Source organism: Buteo buteo, chromosome 5 (genome assembly GCF_964188355.1).
Source record: "Buteo buteo chromosome 5, bButBut1.hap1.1, whole genome shotgun sequence".
NCBI classification, from domain to species: domain Eukaryota; kingdom Metazoa; phylum Chordata; class Aves; order Accipitriformes; family Accipitridae; genus Buteo; species Buteo buteo.
In genome coordinates this window covers 3,623,515-3,650,414 of record NC_134175.1, presented here as the reverse complement: position 1 = coordinate 3,650,414, position 26,900 = coordinate 3,623,515, and the positions used below count along the sequence as shown (strand labels likewise).

The window sequence follows — 26,900 nt, the reverse complement described above, 5'->3', positions numbered from 1 at the left end:
GGGAGAGGTGCAACCAGGTACACCACCATCACTCAGAGATCCTGCTCCAGATGCTATTAGGAACCTAACGCACCCCACCAAGCTCCACCATGTCCAGGTGGACTGACTCCAGATTAAGCTCTAGACACACTTTCTTTAGAGACAGTTGGCAAGGAAAGATATTGGACCTTACATACTGCTTTCAAAGCCTTAACGAAATTCTCCAAGGACAACGTCCAGAAAGCCAGGCCAGATGGCATACAGCTCTAAAGATAGTCCACAATAATCCTCAGAAAAAGTGGTGAGCAGACCATTTCAAAACCTACCTGTGAAAACACATGCTTCATATTTCACTTTGTGAAAAGAGTAAAATCAGCTACTTTTCAAACTCAGGACAGGACATTCAACTAGGGGAGTCAGGCCGTTCATACACATCTCTAGCTGATTCTGTCTTGTCTGACAGTAAAATCCAGATGTTCGACTATTCTTTCCCCCTTTTATAATAGGCACATTTATTAACAGTTGCATTCAGAAATACATGATCCATAATATGAACTTTCAGTTTTATTTATGCCTAGAGACCTCACATGGGATCAGGGGTTTGCTTTGCAGGGGCAGGTGGGAGGCTATAAAGACATAGCAACAGGCAGGTTTTTTTTGAGTTAGTTTGGCTGGGTTTTTTTTAATTAACTAGCAGGTACCATTCAGGCAGGACTTGATCTGAGCTGCATGACCACAAAGAAGTGAAGACAGCAATTCCTGAAGATCAGCTCTTACAAGTAGCCCTGGCTTCTCAGGAGTTGAAAGCAGCAATACTGACTTAGAGCAGCTGTAACACAAACACTTATTTTCTGTCCAGGAGAGCTCTGTTTCCCTCAATTATAAATTGTCATAACTTAAAGTAGTTAAAAACTGTTAGTAAATAAGTAGCATCCACTTATTCTTTGCCCTAGGGAAGATGAAGAACCTCAGTTGAACATGACAGTCAGACAGTAAATACTGAACTCTGCCCCGTGGCAAAATTGTTTGAAGTTGCATATACTTATGTCTGGATCAGCCTCTGGCCAAGAGAATCTACCATGGGCAGGTACAGCAAGGATAAATGAAAACAGAGGTGATTGGATTACTGTTCTGGTGGTTGTTGCTTCTTCACACTGCCCTCAGTGCTCAGGGCTGCTGAGTTACATGGCCATCTAGCTCCATTCACAGGAAAATAACAGGGTCACTTCTTGCATTTTTGGGTCACTTGCAGCAAAGGCTGTGGAGATTTTACAAAGCTTTTGATCCAGCTTTGGAGCGAATGGCTCCCTCATCTGTGCATATCCCCAGTGGAAAGGAGCAGGAGTTTGGAGGCATGTGATACTGCTGGAAATTCTCAGCTAGCTCTAAGCCAGACTGCAGCAGCATGACTGCAGCCTCAAGACTTAGGTAATAAAACCCTCCTACTCAGCAACATCTGTGGCTTGGTAAGATGCTAAGGCAGTCACAGAGCATTTGGCTACTGACAGCATGGGCAGGGCAAGCTGTGCGTACCACAAATAAACCAGGCAAAGACCTTCAGGGCTTGGGGACAGGGAGGGCAGGTTAGAGACTAAATATTGCCCTCTCAGATATATATGAATCACCACGCAAGGGCACAGTTTCCATTGTTCCTTTGTTCCCATCGTCAGCCAGGAAGTTGCAGATTGGCCTTAGGTGGATTATTCAAAATGGTCCCAAATGTAGAAATTATTTTCCAACCAAGGGCAGGAGCAATGCAAAGATCAAAGCACCACCACGGCCTGCAAGTGCAGAGGTTGAGCAGTACAAGTGCAAAAGAAGAGTAAGTTGCAAAGATGCTGAAAGGATGACAGACCCAAACTGAAGGTGAAATTCACCCTTCCAACTGCCAGCTTTAAGCAGATTATCTGAGCTCATCAGAGAAATGATTATAGACAAAGTGGGGGTAGGGTGAGTGCTAGGCAAGAAGATGGGGATGAGGAATGGGGGGGTCAGCTAGGGACCCCCTCCCTCCATCAAACCACACAGCTGCTGAGGGATTCAGTCAATTACCAGTTCCTATGGCAACCAGCTCCTACTTAGCTGAAGGCCTCAGTTGCCTCTCTGACCTATATTCAGCTGACATGGGATCCCATGCTGCACCAGGTACCTGCCCTGGGGAAAAAGAGGCTCTCAGAGGAAACATGTTAATGCAGCAATGGCAGGGACAGCCTGCCCAGAGCCTTGATCAAAGGTACAGACTGTCCCCATGCAATTAACTTTCTGGGCCCAGCTCTTCTGCACCTCAGGTCTGCCATGTGCAAGTTAACATGCTTAATATGCAATATTCTGCATTGCTTACAGCAAGGCATTGTAAACTTGATTTCCATTAGCAAAGAACTCTGAACCAGTGGTCAGGCTCCAAGCTGAAGGCACAGCGATGATTAACTGCTCCCTCCACACCAAGAAGGACCCTCTTGTCTGCCATCTTCCAGGCAGACACTCAGGTTACTCCAGGAAGAGCAGGGCTGCTGTAATTTTGAGTGACTAAGTGTGCTGCGTAGGGAGCTAAGAACACAATGATTCTGCTGGACCCCAAAGTCATTTGGCAGCAAAGTTCCTTCCTGCTGCAAGCACGCACTGGTTTAAACCACTAAGGAAACTCTGCATTGAATATAAGATAACATAAGATGCAGACCCAGCCCTGCTCTGCAGGGATCTGAACTCTGGGATGCGTTTGACTTGGAGGATCAGCGAGAAGCAGCAAAGATGGGCTCTGCAGATGAACTTTACCAGACTTCAGGATGATGCTCTGATCTGGAAGTATGCCTCATGTCTAGCTTTGACTATGAGCTGGGAACAGGACGAAGACATCTGGTTGACACAGAGCAACCAAATGACAGTGTAGCAAGGTGACAGCAACAGCCGTCACACAAACCAAATCCTTTCCTCTGTCCTTCAGTGTCTCTTCTGCTCCAAGCAGAGCCTTCAGTAGTTGTGTGGAGGTTGCAGTTCTGTTTCCAGTGCACAGAGGACAGGTGCAATGGAAGTTCAAGAAGCTGAAGACCAAACTGATAAGACAAGTACTCACTCTTTCACAAAATTGTGCAGCTGCTGCCGGACTGACCTCTGAGCCTGGTCAAACAGGATCTGAAAGAAAAGAGAGGAAAAAGAATATAAAGTATTTTCCAACATGGAAGCAGTGAGGAGTCAGAAAATCCATGAATGCTCTCTAGGACCTTCAATGTGACGGACTCGGCATTACTCCAGGGCTTAGTGGTGTCCATTACTTGATGGCTGTCATAATGGATAACTTTTTTCTGTAGCTGAAGCACTCCCTACAAGTGCAGAATTCCTGCACTGCAGGTTCCACAGCCTGTGCCAGGGCTCTGAATATCCCAAAGAGACATGTGCCACCAACATATACCTTCATAAGAGGAGTGTTTGTAGGAGCAGTTGCCTTCATAGTCCCCACTTTGAACTGCCTCTCCCGAGCCTTGAATTTCTCATTTTGCCAGAGGAGGGCACTGTCACCTCAACACTACACCACTCTAGGGAAGGAGATGGGAACAATCACTGAAGGTACATCGCAGCCAGCCACAAGCTGATGAACATGGGCGAGAGGTCCAAGCATACAGTATAGAGACTTAGATCCTACAAGTCTTAAGTTTTATTCACCTGTCTGTCCCTCACAAAAAAATGGTCCCAAGCCCATTACTTCACACCCTCTGCCCATCTCATCTCCAGCCCTCCCCATCTTCCTTTAAGAGATGTTCTCTCCCTACCCTCTGTTAGATGCCAAACAGTGGTGTCCACTCAGCTCCCTCCCACCCATCTGACAGGCATGATTACAAATAACTCCATATTTCAGACAGGCATTGGGATGACACAGCATTTGGGCTAATTGGGACCAGATGGGCAGAGGCTCCCAGACCACATAGCAACTGCAGCAGGAAGTACACGTCGTCCTGGGGTTACAGAGAAAAGCCACTGGCCACGTTGCAGCTAGCAAGAGTGGGCCACAAAGAATGGACAGGGAGCCCATTTCATTCCACCATCAGGAACACAAGGCCTGGGCACTGGCCCAAAACTTAATGATACCCTGAAACATCACAGTGCTGGGGTCTGGCATCACTACAGCCATTTGGCATGAGTAACCCTGGCTCATTTGCTCCAACCTAACACTGTGTCCTGAGCAGCCAATTTAACCTAGAGAGGTCCTGGAACACACAATGGTAACTGTGTCTGTCTTCCTGAGGATGCAGTCACCAGGAGCAGCATTTCCCAATCCACCATTTGGCCTTTCTCTCCTGAAGCAACCAAAGCCCACTCAGGGCAGTCTGCCTGAGCCCACAGAGTGTGAGGGACTGTTCTCAACCACGGAGAGTGAGGCTGACACAGGACTTCATCAAGGCACCTTCTCTCAAAAAGCAGACTGTACGAAGCCCTTGGGATTAAAACAGCTTTTTCCAGTTTGCTTTTTTCCCCTACTCTTTGTGCCAAGCTTGGACTTCCAGTGGGAGGTTTTTGGGCAGCTTCCCTTGACAGCCCACCCACCATCTCTCCTTTCCTTTTCTGGCCACCTTCTCTGCTTCACTACACAGTTCAGGTAAGACCCAGAAGTGGCGAGCACCTCTGGGTCTCCTGGCTTTTTCCAAGAGGTGGGAACAGTCATCTTATATCAGACCATTTACAGTGCAAAAGAGCTGGCATTGCCTAAAGCAGCAGCTTTTTGTGAGGAGGTGGTGGGTTAACCTTGTCTGGCTGCCAGGTGCCCACCAAGCCACTCTCTCACAACCCCTCCTCAGCAAGACAAGGGGAGAAAATAAGATGAAAAAGTTCATGGTTTGAGATAAGTACAGGGAGATCACTCACCAGTTACCATCACAGGCAAAACAGACTTGACTTGGGGAAGATTATTTAATTAATTGCCAATTAAAAATTGAGGATAGTGACATACAAGAACAAAACTGGAGCATGGTCTGCATTCCCAGCCCAAGCAGCACTCGGTCCATGACACTAAGATCTTGGCAAGCATTGCAGAGATCTGACAAGCAATACACACTCTGAGGTGGTCACAAGCTTTAACCTTCTCATGCCCTGTAGTAATCTACTAGCAAAAACACTCCGGTTCATTCCTGATGCTTCCTTCCAGTGCCAACAGACTCACACAGATGTCCCCCCTATCTAACATCTCCCACTACAAGATAAGTAAGTCATGCTTTTGACACTACACAGGTGTACTACTCCAAAGAGAATGCAAAGCACTCTGTGTAGAAGCAGCAGCATTGGCTGCAGAGCCTGAAACACATTCATTACGTGTATTGCTGCAGCCAAGGACAAAGCAAGAAACATGCCAGGACTAGCTGAGTATGAACAGCCTCTAAATATGAACAGATGCAAAGCAAGGGGGGAAAAGAAAACCCCAAGACCACCCAGCTTTGTGTTTTTACCAATGTAAATTATTTACTGCTCTTGGCATCCATTTGCTCTCTCCAGCAGCACTCCAAGAGGCATTGGCCTGCCACTTTTCCCATGCAGCAGCTTCCCCAAGTGATGTTTGGGCACTGACAATGCTTCCCTCCACGCACGATACCAAGCAGGGATAGGCAAGCAGCAAGAAAGCCATCTGGTTCCCACCTGCACCTACAGCTGGAAAGTTTCCATCATTGGTTTCTGCCAGGATGACACATTTGCTTCGGATCAGGGAAAGGAAAGGACAATATTATGTCGTACTCAGAACTGCAGACAAGTACCCTGGGACATTCCAGGGAAGAATGGATTCCAAGGTACATAAAAATCAAACCACACAGCTAAGGAATGGGGCTTCTTCAGCTTGATCAATAGCAAATCCAGGCTACACAAATCTATGATATGTATAGGAACCAGTGTGACTGAAGGCTTCACAGAAATGCAGGCTGTTCCCTGTTGTGTGATGACAAGCAGATACCACACTAGGCAGTGCTAGCACAGGGCACCTACAGCCACCTTACCATTCCTGCCTGGAAAAACAGGTCCTAGCTGGTGCCCTAGGGTACCGCATTGAAAGAAGCAAGCAAAAATCTGCTGAGTGCTTAGTACACAGAACAAACAGAGCAAGGTCCCAGGCCAGACAGATCACCCTGAAGTAGGGTACAGCCCTTGCCCTTCTGTGGTAGGCAGAAAGGCTCTGCACACCAGTGGCTGGCTGGAAAAAGGACAGATGCTTTGAACAGCGCAAGTGAAGCATTTACAGAAGGTCTCTGCCTGTAACAGGGAAGCACTCTCCCAGCAGGACGCTTCCAGGCCTATGCACAATGCTCTTCTGCCACAGCATGGGCTTGTTCTCAGACTGCCTAGGAAGAAGGATTAACTAACAATTCAGTCCAGGTCTAAAAATCATAGCTCATAAAACTGCTCCTTACTGAAGCTGTTTACTGAGAGGGAATTGAACTCATGGTGATCACATAAGCAGTATTCCTATGCCTGTGGTACAGGGACATTTCTATATGGAATTTTAGTTTAAGTGTATCTGTATCAGAACAGGAAAACTGCACAAATGAGGAAGACAGGCCATATATATATATATATATGTATCTCCATCTCCTGCTCTGTCAATACTCCTCTCCTCTGCTCCTGTTATTCATGCACTGAGCTCCACACCACTGTAATGGTGCCCTTCCTTCCAGTCTGCAACAATTCATACAGTGGAAGTCTGGGGCAGGGATTGCCAAGTGGTTTGTGAGGCAACACCAGGTAATGAATATGCCTTTCCTGCCAGCAGCATCTCTGCTGAGAGGCATCCTATGATACCAGCATTACTTTTATTGCTTCTTCATTAATTTTGCCACACAAGATCACCAGGGGAATATTTTCAAGTGGATCCTCCATTCAATTGTCAACACAAAATAAATAGAGTTGTAAGAGCTAGAGTTTCATATATAAAATCATCCCTTGGCTTTTTCTCCTTTCCCAGACATATTTGGAACAAATAATTTGCTTTAAGATTTTCCAGACCAAATATCACCCCACCCTCTCTCATAGCTTCCACCAAGACATGAGAAGTCCAGCCTATTACTCACACACATCTGCGCCCGAGGAGGGTCAGCATGAAAGAAGGGAGTTAACACAGCTCTCACCTAACAACAGCAAAAGGCTAGATCCTACTTTTCACTTCCCCAGCAAGGGCTTCCAAGGCAATGGGATAAACCCAAACCTGTGTTTGACACGGGGCTTAGGAATTTCATGCCCCCAAAAAATGAAAGCAAGTTCAGTGGCCCAGGATGTCATTCCTGGAAATGCAAGCCTAAAATCAAGATACAAGACATCAGAGATCCAAAGGGATACCATTGCTACAGCACTCCCACATGACTCCCTGCTGAGCTTACAGGAGAAGAGGAGACACCATCAGACTCCAAAGCAAAGCAGAAGCTAAAAAGAAGTAGGATTGCCTGGCTGTGAACTGCTTCTCTCAGCACTTACATGCGTGAAGTTCAGAAGTAGGACATCACAGCTGCACATGGGAATAGTGCTTGAGAAGAGATTAAAGGTAGGCAACAGCATTTGCGGTGGGAATTTGTCAGGGAGCAGCAGCGGCCATCGGACCAGGAGCTGAGAGGGGATAATGCAGCTGGTAACGCAGGGGCCTCACCAGCCAAGGCTCCATCCCACCACACCAAGAAAGCAGGGCAGGTTCAGAGATGGTGGTCAGATTCAACCTAGAGCCAATATCATCAGGTAAGTTTGTAATGATGAAGGAGGTCCAAGTCCAAGCTGGGAAGTCAGTCCACATATCACAGTCAGGTCCAGAGATCTTCAGGCAGGTCCAGCATCAAGCTAGAAAAATCAGTCTGTTAAGTCGGGATCACCAGGGTCCATAGCTGGGTATGGCCGTAGCTGAGCTGGAGACGTGTGCTCCTACAGCACAGCTCAAACCAAGACTAAAGGCCCTGGGTGCAACTTAAATGGAGTGCCTGGGCCCAGGGGCCAAGGGTGTGGGTGGAGGCCCCAGGTGAAGCTGGTCAGGGCCATTAAGGTCTACTAGTGCACTGAGAGCCATAGCCTGAGATGAGATCAAGATCACGAAGTGAATCAGCCATTCTCCTGCAACAACTGGCCCCAGCTGAGGAGACGGAGGGTGTGGAGCTTCCTCTGCAGCTGCCTGACATACGGACAAAGGCAGCTCTCCCTTCTCCAGCTCTGACAGTTCACCACCCCAGCCACAGCAGTCATGACCTGGATGACTCACATCTCTGCGCTTATTTCCCTCATGGCCGGTCTGGAGGTCTCGTTCCCACTGATGTCCACAGAAACAGTCTGAGGACTGGTTTATCTTGCATTTAAATGAGGGTTGGTTGTCTGGTGGCCTGGGAATCAGACCCTGATCCTTTTATCCAGTCTCAGGAATCCTCTCCCACCAGCAATCTCCCAAAGTGGGAGCAGTGCAGTGTGTCTCTGAGAGAAGGGAGGCAGCTACAGCCCGGCTGGCTGGCCAGGTATGGGCCTGCCCAGATGTGGTTCTGCCAGCCATCTCTGAGCATCTGCTGGGGAACAAAAGTGAACCCCCCGCCAGCCTGCAGAAGGGGGTCATCCATAATCTTTATGTCAGATGTCCTGTCAGGCACCCTGCTCTCCAAAGATGGTCCATTCTGCCGATAAGCCCCTTGTGCTGATCAAACATGGCACTGTTAGGACTGCAGAGGCTTTGGCAGTCTGTCCTGGCCTCTCCACCTCCTCCTCTTCAACTACCTGTCCTGCTGCAGAGTTGCAAAGAGTTTTTCCGAGACCTGGGTGCTTACTTGTTCTACGGCATGTTCTATCCAAGCTAAGGTTAGGGTGTGCCTGATAGAGCTTTGGAAAAAGCATGTAAATACCACTGCAGCTGCTCAAATAACAAAATAAAACTCAACAATGACAACATACTGTACATTTTTTCCCCATTTTCATATTCCTACAGTTTACTTCTCTTTCATTGCAGCTTCTAGCAGCTGAATATAGTAACCTAAGGGGCAGGAGGGCCAGGCAGAATTCAAGCATCCTTTGTTTGGCAGGAGATGCTTAAATGACTTTTATTCCTGTCTGGCTATATGATTTGGTCCTACATCTCTTGAGCAATAGCCCACCAGATAAATGCCACCCATGAACAGCGTTCCATCTGTGATGCTTTTCTAACACAGCTCACTTGAGGCTTTGTGCTCTGGAAAACAAGCCGACAACACTACTTCTGTTACACGTCAGATGCCAACAGAGACTAAGCCTAACTTCTGAACAAAGCTGAAGTTGAGTCTCTCACAAAATGCTCAAGAGCTCCAGTTTGTGCATAGGTCAAAGGACAGTTGTTCCTGCCCCTTACATATTAATGAAGCTGATTCTCTCCCGTAACTATAAAGCAGACATCCTAAGATATTCTAGAAACTGACAAAAACCTAGTTCTTCTGAAACTCTGAATGCGGCACTGAGCTCACGGTAACTGCTAGACTGGTATCAAACTTCAAGGGCAGCAGCTCACTAAATGCTTTTGGACTAGTATACTGTCATTGCACTAGGACACAACGGCAAAAACTGTGAAGCCCTATGATGACAGAAAGCATCTCCCCTGTCAGATGGTAATTCTGCATCCACAAATGATATCCCTTTACTGTGGTATCTTGATGCACCTGGACCCTTCCCAAGTGCTGTCAGAAAGTGCAGGTGGTCCACCCAACCCTGCGGAGAATAGGCAGCTTGGATGCACTCTCCACTCTCACTTCTTTCCTCCCTCCCCCTGAACTCCACCACTACCCTCCACCCAGGACATCTGCCATCTGCCTCACTGACTCATCCCAGCTTGGGTGGCTTTTCTTCTTGTCAGCAGGAAATGCTTCCTGGCTCGCTCAGCATAGCTAAATCTCCCCTGCAAGCTGCTACTGCTCCTGCTGGAGGATTCCTGTGATGTAGCTACACTGATTTATGGCAGACAGGAAAGCTTAGGACTTAATGAAGCTCCACACAGCGCTGTCTGGAGTAGTACTGATGAGGGCAATGTTAATGTTACATCTTCTGACTGGAAAATACCTGGTGCTGCTGAAGATGCACTTAAGGGGCTTATCCAGAGTAATCCTATCAGAACAGCACTTTCACTTTTCTTATCTTTCTGATCACATAGAGAGAGGGAACTGCATGGGTAAGAGCCTTGATGTGTAAATGTGACAAGGTTGTGCTGCAGATCCTGGTACTTCCCTCCAAGGCACGTGTAGGGCAATAAGCTGGTGGGAAAACTGCCTCCCATTCTTTGACAGAGCCAGGGATTATTGCATCCCCACATTCACTGCCTCCTGCTCTTGTATAACCCAGAGCCTCACCTTCCTTAGTTCCTTGGAAGTGGATGCTGACAGCTTTGAACTATCTGTAAATTGTACATTTCTTAATCTGGACAGCTAGTCAGCACCAAGATGCTGGCATGGAGCACAGCAAGTTATGTCTGCTATAAAAGTCTACAGAGAGGACTACCCTGCCTTCACAAGTGCTGATTAGGTACGTGACTGCACTAGAAAGAACTGCAATTAAACGCAGGGCAGGGAACTCCGACCTAATCAGAATTCTGGGGTAACAAAATCCACTTCAAGTCTAGGGTTTAACAGTCTTTGGCAACGGGGTGAAAAAAAAATGTGAGCTTCTGCACTGCTGTAATTCCAAACACCATTGCCTAGCATCATAGTGTAAATCCAATAGCCCCTAATTATCAGCTACCACTCTAGAACTGATGGCAACTTTATGCTCCTTTACCTGTGGGGAAGCCTTGTTACACTCATGTACTTACATTCATCAGATTCTGTAAAAAGAGGGAAAGATTGTTTTCTCATATATAATGGTCTGGCAGATTGCTATGCCTTTCAATCTCCCTTCTGTGTTTTAGGGAGGGTCATAAGGAGGAAGGAAAGAGGCAAACACACACACAGGTTTTGGAGCTGACAGCACAGCATCTATCTGCAGACAAGCAAGGAGCGTTTCCAGTACAGAAGAGCTTGGCAAGGCACAGTCAAAATTTATTCATTCCAGTGTGGTATGCAGTGAGGAGGAGGGGTCGCAGGGGAGACTTCAGGCCCTCGAGCAAAATTCCAGTTCATGCCACTCAGGCGCCTGTGAAAGGAGATGGTTCGCTCTGGCGAGCTGTGCAGGAAGGTTGTTGCAAGGCTCTGGGATCCCTGTCTGTTACCCGCTGCTCAGAGGTCTCACAGAGGTAGCTGGAAACTTGTTCCATGTCATGGATCATGCACCTCTAAGCAGTGCATGGAAGCTCGCCTGATGAGGCAATGTGATACAGCATCCTTCAGACAGTTGAGCTGTGCCCCACGCTGCAAAGACTGCACTTGCCAGAGAATGGGCAGGGGAGTTCCTCCAGAATATCAGCTCATTCTGTGTTGAGGCAAAGGCTCCTGGCAGGTAGGGGAGCGATAGAACAGAACAGTACAAATAAAGAGACAGACCGTAACATTTATTAGAGGGAAGTGCTCTGGGATATTTAAGTGTTTACACAGTGAGGGGAAGAGCCCTCACTCCCTCAGGATCTCAGATACAAGGAATTTTTCAGGAGTAAGATTTCATTTCAGTTGGGGGTAGGAAGTGCAAGCTAACACTGCAAAGGTGTCCAAGTGCCTCAGTTTCACCAAGTCCAGTGGTACTCGGAGAACTAAATACTTCTGAGACCCTGTACCTCTGCCCTGCCTGTGTTCAGTAAAGAGCCAATTATCCTAAACACTGTACTTTTACAAGTACTGGAGGTAAGAGCTGATGCTTTTAAATTTGTAGCACAACTGACAACTGTAGGACTCCTAGAGTCAATAGGGAAAGGTGGAGCATTTTGCTTTTGGAATATGGAGAGGAGTCACAGTCATTTCTCATCAGGTGTTTTCCTCCTGCATGAACTGAAATTTTGTGTCTAGGATGCCTGAGGCTGGGGATCCTTATCCCTTAGATGTCTAATGTAGCATTAGTACAACTGAGAATCAAACCACTGAAATGCTGTTAGAAAAGGTGAGCACAGGAATTCAGTGGACCTACACGCTGCCGCGATTGTTAGGAGAGGGAAATGACAGCCTCCTAAAGCAAAATGGAACATTCATCCAGACACAGTACAGCCACCAAGACAAACACATGCACAGCATCCTGCCTTGAATCTGACTCCGAGGTGACATGGCAGCCAGCAGGACCTTTGCCTTTTCTGCTGGTGCTGCTACCGACATCTGCAGCTGCAGTGATGCCTGAAGAGGTCAGCATTGTAACATCAGTAGGAAGCTTGTTTTCAAGCCACTAAGCATACATTTCTGAACAGAAGAGCCTAGGAAGCCAATTGCCCAAGACATTGGAAGGCCATTTTCCCTAGAGAGGCAAGGAAAATCAGCCTCCCAGCTAAGCAGTTGGCATGTTACAGAAACACGTCCTCTCTGTGGGGCTGCTAGGGCAGTGCCATTCTCCACTGACCTCTTAGTCATCATCACCTCTATCAGTTTGTCTGGGCCATCTAACCTTTCCTGTCTCCCGTACAAAGTCATCCCCAGTAAAACAGCTGCCCCAGCAAGCCACCTTAGGCAGTCAACATGACCAGCCAAAGCCAGGAGCCCAAACTTTTTAAATACTTAATGGGGAGATGCAGTCACCTCTAGAGCACAGTTCAGGGAAGCCTTGGACCATAGCTTCATGAACCTTTCAGCCAGCATAAACTAGCACTGCAGTCAAGAGTTTGCTTTGTTTGTGTGGTTGCATTGTGAAATGGCTTTAACTAGCTAAAAACCTGGCTAGTTTGGACGCAGACCAGTGCCCTCTGCAGCTGTGTGACCCCCTGAGCCAGCACTAGGGAGGGATGACAAGGGTGCTGGAAAAAGTTAAAAATGGAAAGAAGGCAAGAGGGGTGGCAGGACTGCCTCTCTCTCTGGTACGGCTGGTCTGTCCTGGCTGGAAGAGGTCATGAAACTGCTTAGACTAAAGCAACTCCTGAGGGAAGCCAGCCTCCTAACTGGGAACTAACCCATAAGGTGTGAGTGCTTTCTGCACTGCTGCACTTGGTTCCGCAAGGGTCAAACAGCTTTCCAATTTGGTTGCTTCGCTTTCTCTCACCAAGCCAAAGCACGCAGCAAGAGATCTGAATGGGGAAGGGACAACGCAGAATTGCTCCCTGCACTGTTTGCTAAGCAGCCCGTTGACTGTGGTTGAAATCCTCCACAGACACTATGCCCAAATGCCTGTGGCTAAGAGCAAAAAAAAAGGCAAAGGACACTGACTCCAGCTCTTGTGAACTCAACTCTCTCTTTTGTCATCTGTCCTCCAAGGCTGCTTTGATGTTTTTTCCTCCTTGTGCATTAAAAGGAAGGTGGGAATGCTCTGGAGCTCAGTGTGTTCATATTTACTTCCAAGCGGGTTTTATGCTTGGATTTTGCTGAACTAGAATCAGGACATCTCCGCGCCCCGTGCTCTAGCAATAAAATTATAGAACAAGCTTTTCCAACTGATTTTTTGGGGATATTTTCCCTTCTTTTTAACTTGTTCCAGTTGTACATACTGTCCTGGCCACATTCCTAGAGTAAGCACTGACAACTGTTTCATAGCTGAGATCCTCAGACATGGATGAGCCAAGATACACATACACACACACGTACAGGCACACACAAAGGAGACGGCAGAAGGCACTAAAAATAACTTAGCTAATTGAACAGCCGGTCGGAGAGGGCTCAAGATGCAGCAGTCATTCCAAAGCCATTTCCTGGAGAAGGATTCACACTGCTGTGCACCAAGGGAGGAGGGTGCTCTCCAAAGGATGGGGGGGGGGGGATTTAAGCACGTTTCCCCTTGTGCATGCAGCTGGTGGTAGGGAAATACAGCCTTTTACAACCCCTGAGCTACACGTAGCAGGGAGCTCAGCCCTGCTGAAGAGGGTGGGGTGCATGGGAAGGGTTACACCACATCAGCTGGGGATTTGACAGCTCTGGGAAGGGTCCTTCTGCTTATTAGTTGGCTAAGGCAACAGCAATCCCAGAAGTGCCACTTTTGGCAGAGACCGGGGATCCAGGGGAAGCTGCACAGCTGGCGTAGCAGAGCTTGCAGACAGCATTCTGCATCCAGAGGTTTCTGGCTGGGACTGCTTCCTCATGGCTGGGCTGCACGCACTGCTCAGCCCAGCCTCTATCAGTGCAGCTGTGATGTGATCCCTGGAATGAAGGGGTAGCTTCTCAGGGGTACATATGCTCCTTGGCAGAAAGGCCTTAAGTTTTCAGATGGAATTTGAGCAGCATCAGAAAATCAGGGTTGACCTTCTCTGCTTTGACACAAATATACCTTTTCTCTGATGCTCACACTGGTTTATTTACTGTCTCCCCACCAACAACACTGCTGTACAGCTGTTTGACTAACAGACCTAGGAGAGCTGCATGTGCAGTACCTCTTTCCCTGTCATTTTTTACTAGGAAACAGTCTTCCCATCTGATTCATGAAATAATTAAATGGACTTGATGCAGCTTCTTCTCCAGCTGCATGTGGTTAACTTGCATCCCAAAAGCAAGCATCGTGCCTAATGTACTTTGACAGGGGCATCGTGGTATAAAAGTGGGTCAGTCCAGTGCTGACATCCTGAAGTTTCCCTCACTTCAAAGCACTTGTGCTTTAAGCTCCTACTGAGTTACAGACTTAAAATTGTGGGTCTGGCATGAAGCCACTAAGCATGAAGCACCTTCCTCTTCTATGTGGTTTACAATGCTGGATGTTTGGGATGGAGAAAGGGCAGATTCTAACTCCTTGGGCTCTGCTAGTGAGATACAGTCAGCTCAGGAGAATAGCAATTGTCCAAGCATTTCCCTCCTTTCATCTCAGTGTAGCATTAGTATGTCCTGTGTTATCCTTAAACACAGAGCTGCCCATAATTCACTGAGTCTGCTCCCAGCAGTAACTGAACAATGCAGTCCTTTTGGTTTGATCCATTCACAGCCTTGCCGGTGTCCTAATGTCACAAATTTGAACGCCAAGCTTCAGAGTGTATTCCAAATCTGCAGCAACAAGGTTATACATACAAGCTGTTAACAGCCAGAGTCCTGAGTTGTCAGAGCTCCCCAGGACCCTGTCCGTCCTCACTACAAAATCCTGTGCTATCCTAAAAGAAGCACAAGGCATCTGGTGTGCGGGACCTCTGCGAACCCTCCTCTTCCTTTGACAAAGGGGTCTCTAACATCACCATTCTACATATTTGTTGTACATCTCTGATCTGAAATGAGCCAAAAGGCACCCGTGCAACAGTACATAGCCTTTCACTAAGTGGTACCTCCTCTGCAAGCCTGTGGAAATCCCATTTCCTAGCATACATGATGCATCAGGACTGATCATCTTGAGTACACAGACTCACAGCTCATCCAATTCAATATTGTTGCAAGAGGCAACATTAACTCCCAGCCCTTTGCTGCTCTCTTGGCTATGCAGTGTGCAGGGACTGGAACCTGAAAAACACTTCCTTCATGGACCCCACCTTTGTGCAGTGTCAAGTAAGCCAAACACAGGAGAGCATTAATCAGTGCCTTGAGAAAGAGGTTGCCATCAGCACACAAAAAGACAAGAGGAAACGTCATCTTACCATGTGGTAGTTAATCATTTCCTGCAGACTGTCTCCAAATTTGTCGAGGCACTCCTGCAAAAAAAGGTAAAGAAAACTGGCAGTGAATAGAAGCAGCTGCCCTTCATTCCCAGGGGTTCAACGGCTGACAGAGGCTCTCATTAAGCCATTGAAGAGCCACTCTGCCATTTGGCAAGAAAGCGTTTTGAAAATGTCTGACATCGAAGCCATAGACTCCCTGTCCTTTCCACTTTAGTGCAGAAATCAACGTGTCAGTTGTCACTTGTGTAGGCTGGTTACCCGCATTTCCTAAATAACTGACGCTTACTGACCTAGATTCAAACAACCTTGTCAGAACTGTGGCTTCTTAAAAGTCCAGTTCTCCCTGCAGACAATGAATCTCACTCTGACCTTTCAGCATTGCATTATCAGATGGTCTCTACACTCCTCCAAAAAGAAAACCTCACACTAAATTGCTACTTAAACAGTGTAAGGGTTTTGGACATATGGTCCATTCACAGCACCAGGAAGCTTAACGCTCCCCAGTCCTCACTGTGTCCCATGCTCCATCCCACAGGATGACTTACCGAAATCATTTCATCCTTCTTGCACTGCTGCGACAAGTCCCGGACTCCACTGACAAAGTGCTTGTTCGTGGTGAGGTAGGCTTTGCCTGCTTCAATCATCCCACTGCATAGCTTTACCAGCTGCACAAGGAGAGAGGTGTGAGTGGATAGGCAGCTGATCACATCCAACTGAACTGCAACCAGGCTGGTTTTAATCTGCACCAACACCACAGCCCAAGACCTTTAGAACAGGATGCCGTTCACATTCTTGGTGCGGCTCCACTAGCAAGCCTTACTGCATGTGAGAGAAACAGGGATGCAAATCACACTTCTCAGGGTATGTCATGCTGTCAACATTTCACTTGTCACTTAACAGTTCTAGGCTATCCCCTGAGCACAAATCAATCAGGGCAACCCATTTTTTCCAGTGGGTTTCTACTCTTCATTCTATCCTGAGGCATCAGGACCGCAGTAAAAGGAACCTGATCACACAGATTGACTGGGGAGAGGTAAGACGCCTTGGTGCCGGGTGGAAGTGATACGCTGTCTAGAATCTCCCTGCTGGGAGTATGCTGCTCTTTGGGATTGTCGAGTCTCTGAGCCCAGCTGGCTGTTCTGAATACTTGTGGAGACTTGTCTTGCTCTTACCTTGGAATGAAGGGGAGCCAGCATTCAGCAGCCTTATGTTTTTGTATCATGCTTTCCTTAAACCAACTGACCAGGACTGCTTAAGCCATGTCTGCTGTGTGCAGCCAGTGAAAATCTATGTTCCCTCACACCATCAAGATTGTAGATAACTATGAATCAATTTCCACAATTCTGCAGCTCAAGGAAACTTTGCTGGTTCATCGTGGGGGATTACAGCTTATATCTCTGGACTGCCAGTGACTTAGTACAGTCTTTCTGATGGACCTGGAAGGAGCTTTGTTCAGAGAAACATTAACAACTTTAAGCAAGCTACACACGCTCCAATTCTCATCACCAGCCTTGTTATAGTGAAGCTACCAGCGAAGTTACCTGGAACTTGCAGCAAAATGGGGTGGCTTCCTCACTTTGGAATTAGTTTGCTGCAATGCAGGCATACATCTCCAGACAGCCTTTATTAACTTTTGATAATATAACAGCTGCAGGGAACATTCCCAGACTTCCTAGCCTCAGCAAACTGTCTTAGCATGCCTGGAACTAGCTGTAAAGACTGGAGCATTAGCTTAGCTAGAATTCCTGGCCATTAGCCTATCTCCTTTCAGCCAAAGCTCCTTGTAAAAGGTTACGTTAAACAACTTAAGATAAATCCATAAACAAAAGGCCCAAGAAATTTGCAATAGAGACGGCTGACCACTGAGCAAAATTTTTTTAATTTTTTGTTTGTTCGTTTGTTTTTAAATCATCACTGTTCTAGGCTTTTTAACTAAGTGAAAAACTTCATCTACTGATAACGAACAATAGTTGGAACTGAAGTTTTCCATTCTCAAAATCCAGGAGCTTTTTAGAGATATTAATCTTACTAATGAAAAATGACTTTAGAAATCTTTCCCTGTCAACCAGCCTCACCTACAAGCTGGGAACGAACAGCTCTCAAGTTTGGCTGGACGACAAAGCCCCACTGAAGCATGGCATGCTGTTTTGGGGCTTGGTGCTTGTTCTATATATGTAGCCACAAGGCTTTGGGGTCTAATCTATACGCACGCATTGCAGAACAAGCTTGCTTGCCTCTTTCTGCAGTTCTGTAAAAATATAGCTGAGTATATCTGAACATATAAATATATATATAGTCACACATGTTATATCTGTGTATACATAGTATATACAGTCTTCACTCTTTCACACTCACATCCTCTCCTGTCCATGCAATTTGTCAGAACAGCATTGGATGCTAGCAGACTTATACTAGCCCATCCAAGCCCAGAGAAGAAAAGCAAACAGATGCAGTTCCTGTCACATCTGGAGCCCAGACGTACACTAGGGGTTTGGACAGATCCTCTGGAAAGGAAATCCAGCCCATTCTGCAACGTGGCGGTTTCTAGCATACCTCTGTGCAAACACTGCGGCTGAGGCTGTGTTACTAGTAGCTGAAGGCCATTCAGCACAAGCACGCTCCCAAGGGGAGCAATGATGGCTTTGCAGATGGACCACAGGACAGAATGAAGGACATCTCTTTGAAACAGCAATCGAGCCCAAATCTCTGGTGTCCCCTTGGATGAATCATTTACACTGCCCTTTACCTCCATTTTAAACAGGTGTTAAAAGACTAATCATTTATAAACTAAGTGCTCAGGGGCACAGTAAAAGGCAGAGAAACAGAGTCGGTCCTTGCCAGCTTGCTGCTCTTTAAGAAGTAGTCACGCCAGCTATTTGGGTACCACTGAACAACATTTACACCAAGCCCTAGAAAGGCTGCCCTGGGCATCCACCCAGTCAGTACACAGGAGAGGAGCTGGGCCATCCAAGGATGATTTATTAGGAATGGGGGTGATTGAATCTTGTCCAAAGTCACCCTCAGAGAAACTAATTTGAACTTCAGTGGCTCTTCAGATGCAAGCTCCAGCCTCATTTGCCCTGGACCCAGGTCTGATAAGCCTGTTGCTAACAGTGACTGAGCCAGCACTTTGCACGACCAGACATTTCTGCAGCAGACGGGGAAATGATGCATGCAAACAGAATGAAATGTCCACCCATTTTGCATTACCAGAATAGCACCCCATAAGTGCTGTCAGGGGAAGACCAAAATTGCATGAGACTATTGTTTTAATGCAGTCCTCACCCAAAGGAGCTGAAATCAATTTGCAACAAAGCACTGAACAATAAAAAGCTGAGAGCCCTGAACAGCTCTTGTACTTCCAGCCCACCCTCCTTGCTCTAGGATTGTTCTTCGCACACAGTCATCTAACTACAGGGGGCACTGACAGCAGTAGTGCTAGAATCAGAGCAAGTTTCACCCCATGCTTTGTCTTTAAAGCCTCAGCTTAGAGGAAAACAGATAACCTAAACCCCTTTGCAGCTTCCACCAGTGAGACTAGTTAGCTTGTGCAGATAACCGTTTCAAGCAGCTTGATTAGTAAACGGGTTTTATAGGACACAGCTTTGCCTAGGGCTTGTGACTTCAACAAAGCCCATTTCTCCATCAGATGCAGGAGTTTTATCCCTTGCTAGCTTTGGGAAATCTCACAGATAAAAAGCCGACAGCTCTTCTGGCTCCTCTTCTTCATTTCTCTCTGTTCTCGTTCAGAAACAACTTGGCTGATGTCTCAGACAAGGAGGAGTGGGAGTGGAAAAGCCACCTTCCATCACAAAGCCTCTGACTTAGATCTAAAGTACCAACTGTATGTAAAGAATCACCAGTATAAATGCAAAATAGCCAAACTGGTCCCTGAGAGAATAGTTCCAGTGTCAGATTACAGCTGCGATGCACAGCCTGGCTGAACATCAGATAGCAACCACCACCATCAGTCTGAATCCGGCCCCTTGTCTACCTGTGTCTCCTTACATCCCTGAGCTGACACAGTGGTGGCCATGCTGTGTGATGGACGTTTAATAGCTCCAACCCCACACAGCTTAGTATCACAAGCAAGATGGTGGAGAGGGGAAACAGACAGCACCAAAATAACTTGCCACAGCAGGAGAAGCAGTGTCAGTCCCCTGAGATCCAGGACCAGAACAAGAAGGCCATCGTTCAGCATTAGGAGCCCATCTGGACCTCTTGTCCTAACTCCTTTTGCAGTCACAAAGGAGCCTTGACAGGTACCTGTCAGTAGAGGGAGACATGGTCCTGTTGACAAGCCCAGTGTATTATACATTAGTTTCCTGACAGCCTGAGATGGGCTCACTTTTTAGAGGAGACTGGTGGGGCCATATTCCTAAGCAGGAACTCATCAGTCCCTCTTCAAACCAATGCGCTAAGCTGCCCCATCTTACCTTGTCAAGCTTTGCCTCTATCTCCACCACATCTGTTTCCACTTCATCAATGGTTGCCCTGCAATGACAACAGCAAAAAGAAATAATTAATTGATTGCTTATGATGGTTGGGAAAGAAGCCAGGAAGTCCTAGATGAGTAAAGATCAGAGGGACTAAGGTATGTGTGCTGGTGGTGGACAGGAGGAGGGATTCACACTTCCCACTTTGGAGTTTCCTGCTGCTCTGTAAACTCGGTACTTACTTGGGAGAATGGTCACACCTCATCAGGAATGAATTCCACTGGACTGGGAAAAGAGATGGAGATTATGCTATCTTCTGTCAGTGTCATGGATAAAGTCAGGTGCACTGTAGTAGTCATACACAGCGAACTCATTTAGTGGCCTTGTTCTGATTCTGCAGGCAATGTTGTTAATTGGTAGTAATGCTAAGTGACACAGAAATAACCACTGTTGCACCTTAGGCATCCATTCACATTAGGCACAAATCGCTTGCTTCGGTACCACCAAAACCCATTTTCTAAGCTACAACAGTGTCTGAAGTGCAGCCACGTGGCGAATTATGTCCTTTGAACCTTAGGAACCATCACTCAAGCAGAAACACATCTTGGTCCTTTTGTCATTGAAGACCATAAGTCTCTTCCACACAGGTGGGGCTTTACTTGCATACAGATAAATCTGCTCCGCGATTATCGGATCTGTTTTCTTTCCACGTCACTGGACAGATGTGACAGTAGGAGGCTATTAGAATCCAGCTGCAAAGGTCACCAGACCTCCTTCACAAAGTGAAATATTAACATGACATCAGCCATTTGCAAGAGGCATTCCCAGGCTGAGGCATGTGGTGTGAAATGACTTTTTTGAGGCCAGAGTCCAACAGTAAGCACTGTAAACCTGGGAGTGTTCCCTTGCAGAGCTGTTCACTGCTATATGATGTTTATACTTGGACAGTTGTTTCTTTAACCACACACCTGGAAATGTGGTAAGCCTCACACCGCCCTTATGCACCAAAGATATGCAATCCAAATTTCACTGCAAGGAGCTTCTTAAGTTTGTGGGCTTGTAATTTAAAAGGTTGTTTCCTGAAATATTAGTCAGGCTATAAAAAAATCCAGCACTGAACATGTGCCAGCTGAAGAACAGTAGGGGAGAGATATGACTTAGAGCCACATGAATTAATACTGCTATCGCAGCAAAAGGATAGGACACCCACAAACCAAAGGGAACAGCAAAAGTGCTGAAGGAACCATTAGAGTATGTAGTAACTCTGTGCCTCTGAGGCTCTTGGTGTCTTCAGTGAATTAGTGAATGGTGAAGATAGTGACTGTCTTCAGTAAGGGACATGCTTCTAAGAGAAAGAAGGATAAATTTAAGAAGAAAGCCCAAAAGGTCACAAAGCTGGGTCTAAATCTAAATTTCTGCCAAGCTGAGGAAGGGTTCAGGCCAACAGCATGGTACTTGTATGTACCTTACAAAGATTACACATAACCAAAGTAGCACAGCACACTCAGTGCCATCTATTCTAAGCATTTTTCAATGGGAAATATTCATAGTACCTTACATGGGTGAGTGCAGTCCCCATCTGTAAGCTATGAGACAGCCAACATTTGCTACAGTCCTATGTAATCTGGGTGGAGCAAAAAGGAGAGAGTCTGTCCTCACACAGTATTGGCCTCAAAGACTGTGGGTCTAATAACTGTCTTGCTGAAGCTAAATTGGCTGCATAACCAAGAACTGTGATGTAACAGCTGTAACCTTCCTTCAGAGACTCCTGCTCTCCCCTTCCACTGCTCTCTTGTTCCCAGATGATATTACTTACAAGCAGAGGAATATCTCCTCCATCAATGTCCCTTTCCATTAAAAATTCCTTCTAGCCTGTGGTTTGACCATGCTGCTCCCAGCCAGGGAGGGCAGAAGGGGGATGCTGGCCATTTACAGGCCACTTGTGACTCCACTGCTGCCCTTTCCTCATCTGGTTTCTTTTAACAAGTGAGTCTGAAGGAGAAAAAGGGGTAGGTCTGTTGTTCCTAAACGAGCTGCGATGTTCTTCAGCTCTGTGAGCAGCAAGAAGCACCAAAACCCTGCCAATGCTGTGTGAGGAAAGGATGTGTCTCTACTCCCTTCATCCAAGAGCTCTTGATGTCATCTCAGCAAACAATACTTCCTACGTCTTAACATAAACATGACATCAAATCCAGAGGAAGCAGGCTAGGTTATTAATCACCATTATATATCATAGAAGACAGCCTGGAATCTGCTTTTATTCAAAAATACCAGATGCAAGAAAATACAGCTATTGCCTACGACTGGCTCCTCTACTTCCTGCCACGCAAGGAGAAATACGTACTTACAAAAAGTTTGCTACCTGCCCAGCACTTTAAATGAAGCATATTTGTTACACCTTCCCTCGCCCCACACATCACTTCTCTCTTCCTAGGCCCTTGATAACTAGACAGCCTTTTCCCTGCCATGACACCCAATGTAAAAGATGGTGAGGCCAGAACCTCAGACACAGATTGCACAGACACCCTCCATCTACAGCCACCCCGAGCAAGCCCTAGGCTCTCTGAAGTTGCAGTAATATAGCATGGCTGCTCAGGATTGTACTTGATCCCTGGCCTTCTCCTGTATCTGTAAGGAAGCTGGCAAAATCCCAGGACAGAGCAGGCAGGACAGCAAGAAACTATGCATGTTCAAAATGGCCTTTTTCATCAGCAATTCCTCAGAACTGCAGATAGCTAGAGACTAAATCTGCACCCACCATGGCGGGAGCAAATCTTTGTGTGTAGGTCATATTTGTGTAGGAATTCATTGAAACAACTCCCCAGCAAGGAATACTTTTGTGCACAGTCTCAAGGCCTGACTTTGCTGCAGTTGCAGGGCTCTCAGTTTCCCTTTTGCAAAGGGAGGGAACTGGTCACTGCGGGTTTACAAGCAAGTATAATTTCCTATGATAACAGCAGAAACACCAAGTATAGTGCATCTATTTCTTTTTTTGCACTTTTGTTTTTTAAGAGCAAGCTCTGTCTTAGGAGGACACTGTAATGCCAGCCTTTGCTTTCTATAAATACCTTTCTGTCCTGCCACAGGCACTTGGAAAAGAAGGAAACGCAATAAGGACATTACAGAAAATTACTAACACAGATCCATGTCCAGCCCACAGCATTGCCGCCACTGTCTTTCCAAGCTCTGGTGTGACTCAGGGACTCCTATAATGTGAAGCTGCAATGCTACTGATAGATGGTGGCTTAGGTCCTACTAGCCAAGCACCTACTAGAGAAAGATCCATTGCACTTCCCATTCTCCTGTCTGCTCACTCAAGCCATACAACCAAAACCAAACTAACAGAAGGGTCAGACAACAGATTGATGCCATTAGAGAATGAGGGTCTCTGCTTCAGCACAACAGAAATGTCATTTTTTATTCCCTTACTGTGTTGCAGTGCTCACCTGACCTAGCATCACTCTCTTCTTCCTGATTGTTCTGCGTACAACTGGTACCCATGCCACTGGGCAGCAAGGGACTTACCCCAAAAATAAAATTAAAGATCTTACTGTAAAGCCCCTTTGACAGTTCAGGAAAGGTTGTTTTAGTAGGTGTATTTAACAGTCGTCTTTTCTTTGGCTTGCAAATTACATTTGATTGGTTATTAGTGTTTAGGAATTTCTTTACTTTTCAGTCCTGCTGCAGTGTTCCTTTGAACAACATCTCAGCCAACAGGGATGTTTCATACAATTGCTATTGACTTAATTCCAGAAAAACATATAACCAAATATCTGCTCCCTAATTAGAGAAAACTCAGGTGTCAGCATGGCCATCTTCAGCACCCACAAGAGTATTTCAAAGCTTTGCAATATTCTCAGTGTTCCTCATAAGCTTCAAAAGTGTCAACTTGCAAGTGTTGGAGAAAGACGTAAAGACTTAGACATCACAGAAGGGAATGGGTGGCTTCCAGAAGACTGGGTGTTCTGTCAGTGTCCTGAAACACAGATTCACCAGGCTGCTGGTTACTGAAGTGTCAGCACAGCTAGATGACTTTGCCTTTCTGTAGCAGCAGCAGAAAGTGCCATCATGAAGATTTCAGTCCTCTGTGCCATAGCAACAACAGCCCAGGAACTTTCTCCAGCAGACTGAAAAAGTAAGTGCTGGGTAGTCCTTTCCTTGCTTTCCTCCAACACTTCTTCCAACCTCTTCCTTGAGCAGCCCTCTGGGAGCAGCCTCTAGAGTCCAAGCAGCAATCTAAACTCCTTCACCCTCACATCAGCCAGACTGAAAATTAAGTCCTGGTGACTCATTATGAAAGTACAGACTCCCTTGTGCCCAGGGCTCTGGCCACAATCGATCTGCTACCAGCTCTTTGAAAACACAGCCAAAAAAGAAGCTTGTTTCTCTCTAATAATTCAGTCCTCAAGCTTTACTGCAACACATATGGCTGCCCTATACAAATGGCAGCCTGGCTGTGCTGGGGGCAAAGCGTTTGAAAGAAATGGAATAATTAAAGAGCTTCTTTCAGGCAAATTTTTTCTCTTGCTGCTATTTTTGTTCTCTGAGTTTGGAAGTCGTGTGCCTTCATGCATTGCACTCTTACTGCCAGATTCAATTTTTCCACTTGGTTTCTTCATGGTTCTGATAGCTGGACATAATAACCAGCTAAAAAAAAAGAGAGCTGGGATTTCTGGGGATGCTTTTCTTTTCAGGAAAGCAACAGCAGCCATTGTTTAATCTGCAGACATCAACTAGAGGCTAGTGTAGCAAGGCAGTCTAGCGGTGTATTTCCTGCCAGAAGGTGGAGAGAGCATCTATAATTTACTCCCCATTGTTATCATAATCTAAGAAAAGGAGTTGATATATTTGGACTCTGTGTGGAGGAGGAAGACATTTTGGTTCTGGTATCCGCTCAGGTATGAATACAACTGACTATGGCTATGAAAGCATGAAATCTGAGCTTTATATTTAGTGTGCGGACTTCATATAAATGGTTCCAAGTGTTTGATTTCAAGGACAGTGATCTCGGGGACCTACTCAGTTCCAGGACTATAATGGAGTTCCAGCTTCATTACAGGAAGCACGGGTGAACATTTATCCATCCTTTTCAGTTACATGGTGCTTCTATATCTGAATGAAGTCCTTGGCGAGATGAATTATGAGGCCGAGACGTGGTTAGGGGTAGTGCAGCCATGCGTTCATCTTGGATAAGCTGTATGTGGAAGATAAAAGTACCTCGGTCCTCAATCAAGTGCCTAACTCCTATCCTGCAGTGTCTTTTCCCATACACCTGGTCTTGTTGGCCAGGGATTTTTCTTTCTGCAGCTCTGGCCCTCTGCTTCTCAGAAAGCAATGTAAGTTCTCTAAGGGCTGGGAGCAGGTTGGGGCAGAGCAGCAGCGTGCAAAACCAGAAGCAGCTCAAGTTCCCTCCTCTTCCCCCCCTTCTCCTCCTCCCTGACCAAATGAACTCACTGCAGGGCCTGCCATGTCAAGGAAGAAACCAGTGAGCAAAATCTAGAAGTAACCGGTGCTGACTCCCCTGCTCACAAACCCACCACTGTCCCTCCCTAGAATGATGTACATGAATACCAGCAAACTCCATTATGATCTGTGCTATTCCAGTACATTGCAAACAAGCTCGTAATGAGCTAAAGCAGTGTTAACCGAGATCCTTCCTGACAGGGCCTGTTTCATACAGCCAGGACAGGCCCAGCACCTTTGCTCCAAAGAGGTAGAAAGCTTGGGGAAAGAGATTATACCAGATTCTTTAACACCTGATTTCCCATCCTTCAAGGGTACAACATGCCTAAGCCCATCCCTGGGCTTTTGGGGTTCAAAATGTCCTTATCCTGCTCACTGATGAAGTTCCAGAGTCCACTGATCATGCTTCCCTAGAGAAATCACAGGTTTCAGTGCAACTGCTTACTGCAGAACGCAAACACTGGGCTAAATTCTCTGCCAATTTCATTCCCAAATTTAAATCCTCCCACTGTTCCACCAGTGTGGCATAGATAAAAGGCAAAACCCTTTCAGTTACACAAGCAAGCTGAAAACCTGGAGTAACTCCACAGGGATGAGTAATGCCACCTCAGCACTGCTGGGCTCCACCGCTCCATTCTGAAGGAATACAGAAGTGAGATGAACAGGCATGGCAAGTGGCACATATAATCCCTACTGAACCTACGTGCTTGCCACGTTCACAGCACTTGTGACTGCTGACACAAACAGAAAACCCCAGGCAAAGGCAGCAGCTGTAGTGTGTACACAGGGATGCTCAGCACTTAGGGCTCACATGCTCACCCATCTGGAGGCATGTGGCTAGGAAACCAAGTGATTCTGACAAGAATTGAATCCCTTCACCCAAAAAAGCAATGTCCCAATTGCTGGGCAGCTAAAAGCTGTGTAGTCATGTCCTGGCTGGGTGCCCTTCGTGTTTCCTGATGCTATGCTCTTCCTGCTAATGCTTTTCCAGGCCTTGGGCTATTTCCGTCATGAAGGGAGAGAAAACAATCCACAACCTCATCTGCTAGTCGTTCAGTGCAAAGCGGAGCCCTTCCAACTGCAGAGATGAGGCTTGAGTTTCCTTGCTCAGAGAAATCAGCAATTCCCCACAGTCCAGAGGGGTTTGCATTGTGAATTTTTCTTTGTCCTTTAACGAAGCCATTCAGACACATGATTTGTATGTGACAAAAATCTTCCCAGAAGCATTTTTATATCCCATGGGGACAGGAATAATAAGCTACACTGCTATTAGAGAACAGGGTCTGTGGCAAGAACACATCTGCCTTTCCCCTCTTGTGACTTGGTTCTACAAACTTTCATTAGATGGTCCTAGCTAAGCACCAAGAGAATAATCGCCCACATCCAAAATGAGATCAAAGCAAGAAAGTCCCCCTGGCAAACTGATGCAGAAATCAAGTCACTGGCGTCACTAC

At 46.5% G+C, this 26,900-nt stretch overlaps 1 protein-coding gene across 1 annotated transcript in view; it reads right to left on the bottom strand.

The window, feature by feature from the left end:
- ACAP3 (ArfGAP with coiled-coil, ankyrin repeat and PH domains 3) overlaps positions 1-26,900 on the bottom strand; it is a 100,525-nt gene that overhangs the window by 38,968 nt on the left and 34,657 nt on the right. The window contains exons 2-5 of the mRNA XM_075027253.1: positions 19,984-20,041; positions 16,093-16,212; positions 15,527-15,580; positions 3,050-3,108 (exon numbers count right to left, since the gene is read on the bottom strand). Coding sequence (XP_074883354.1) covers positions 3,050-3,108; positions 15,527-15,580; positions 16,093-16,212; positions 19,984-20,041 — 291 coding nt within the window. The remainder of the gene's footprint in view (positions 1-3,049; positions 3,109-15,526; positions 15,581-16,092; positions 16,213-19,983; positions 20,042-26,900) is intronic.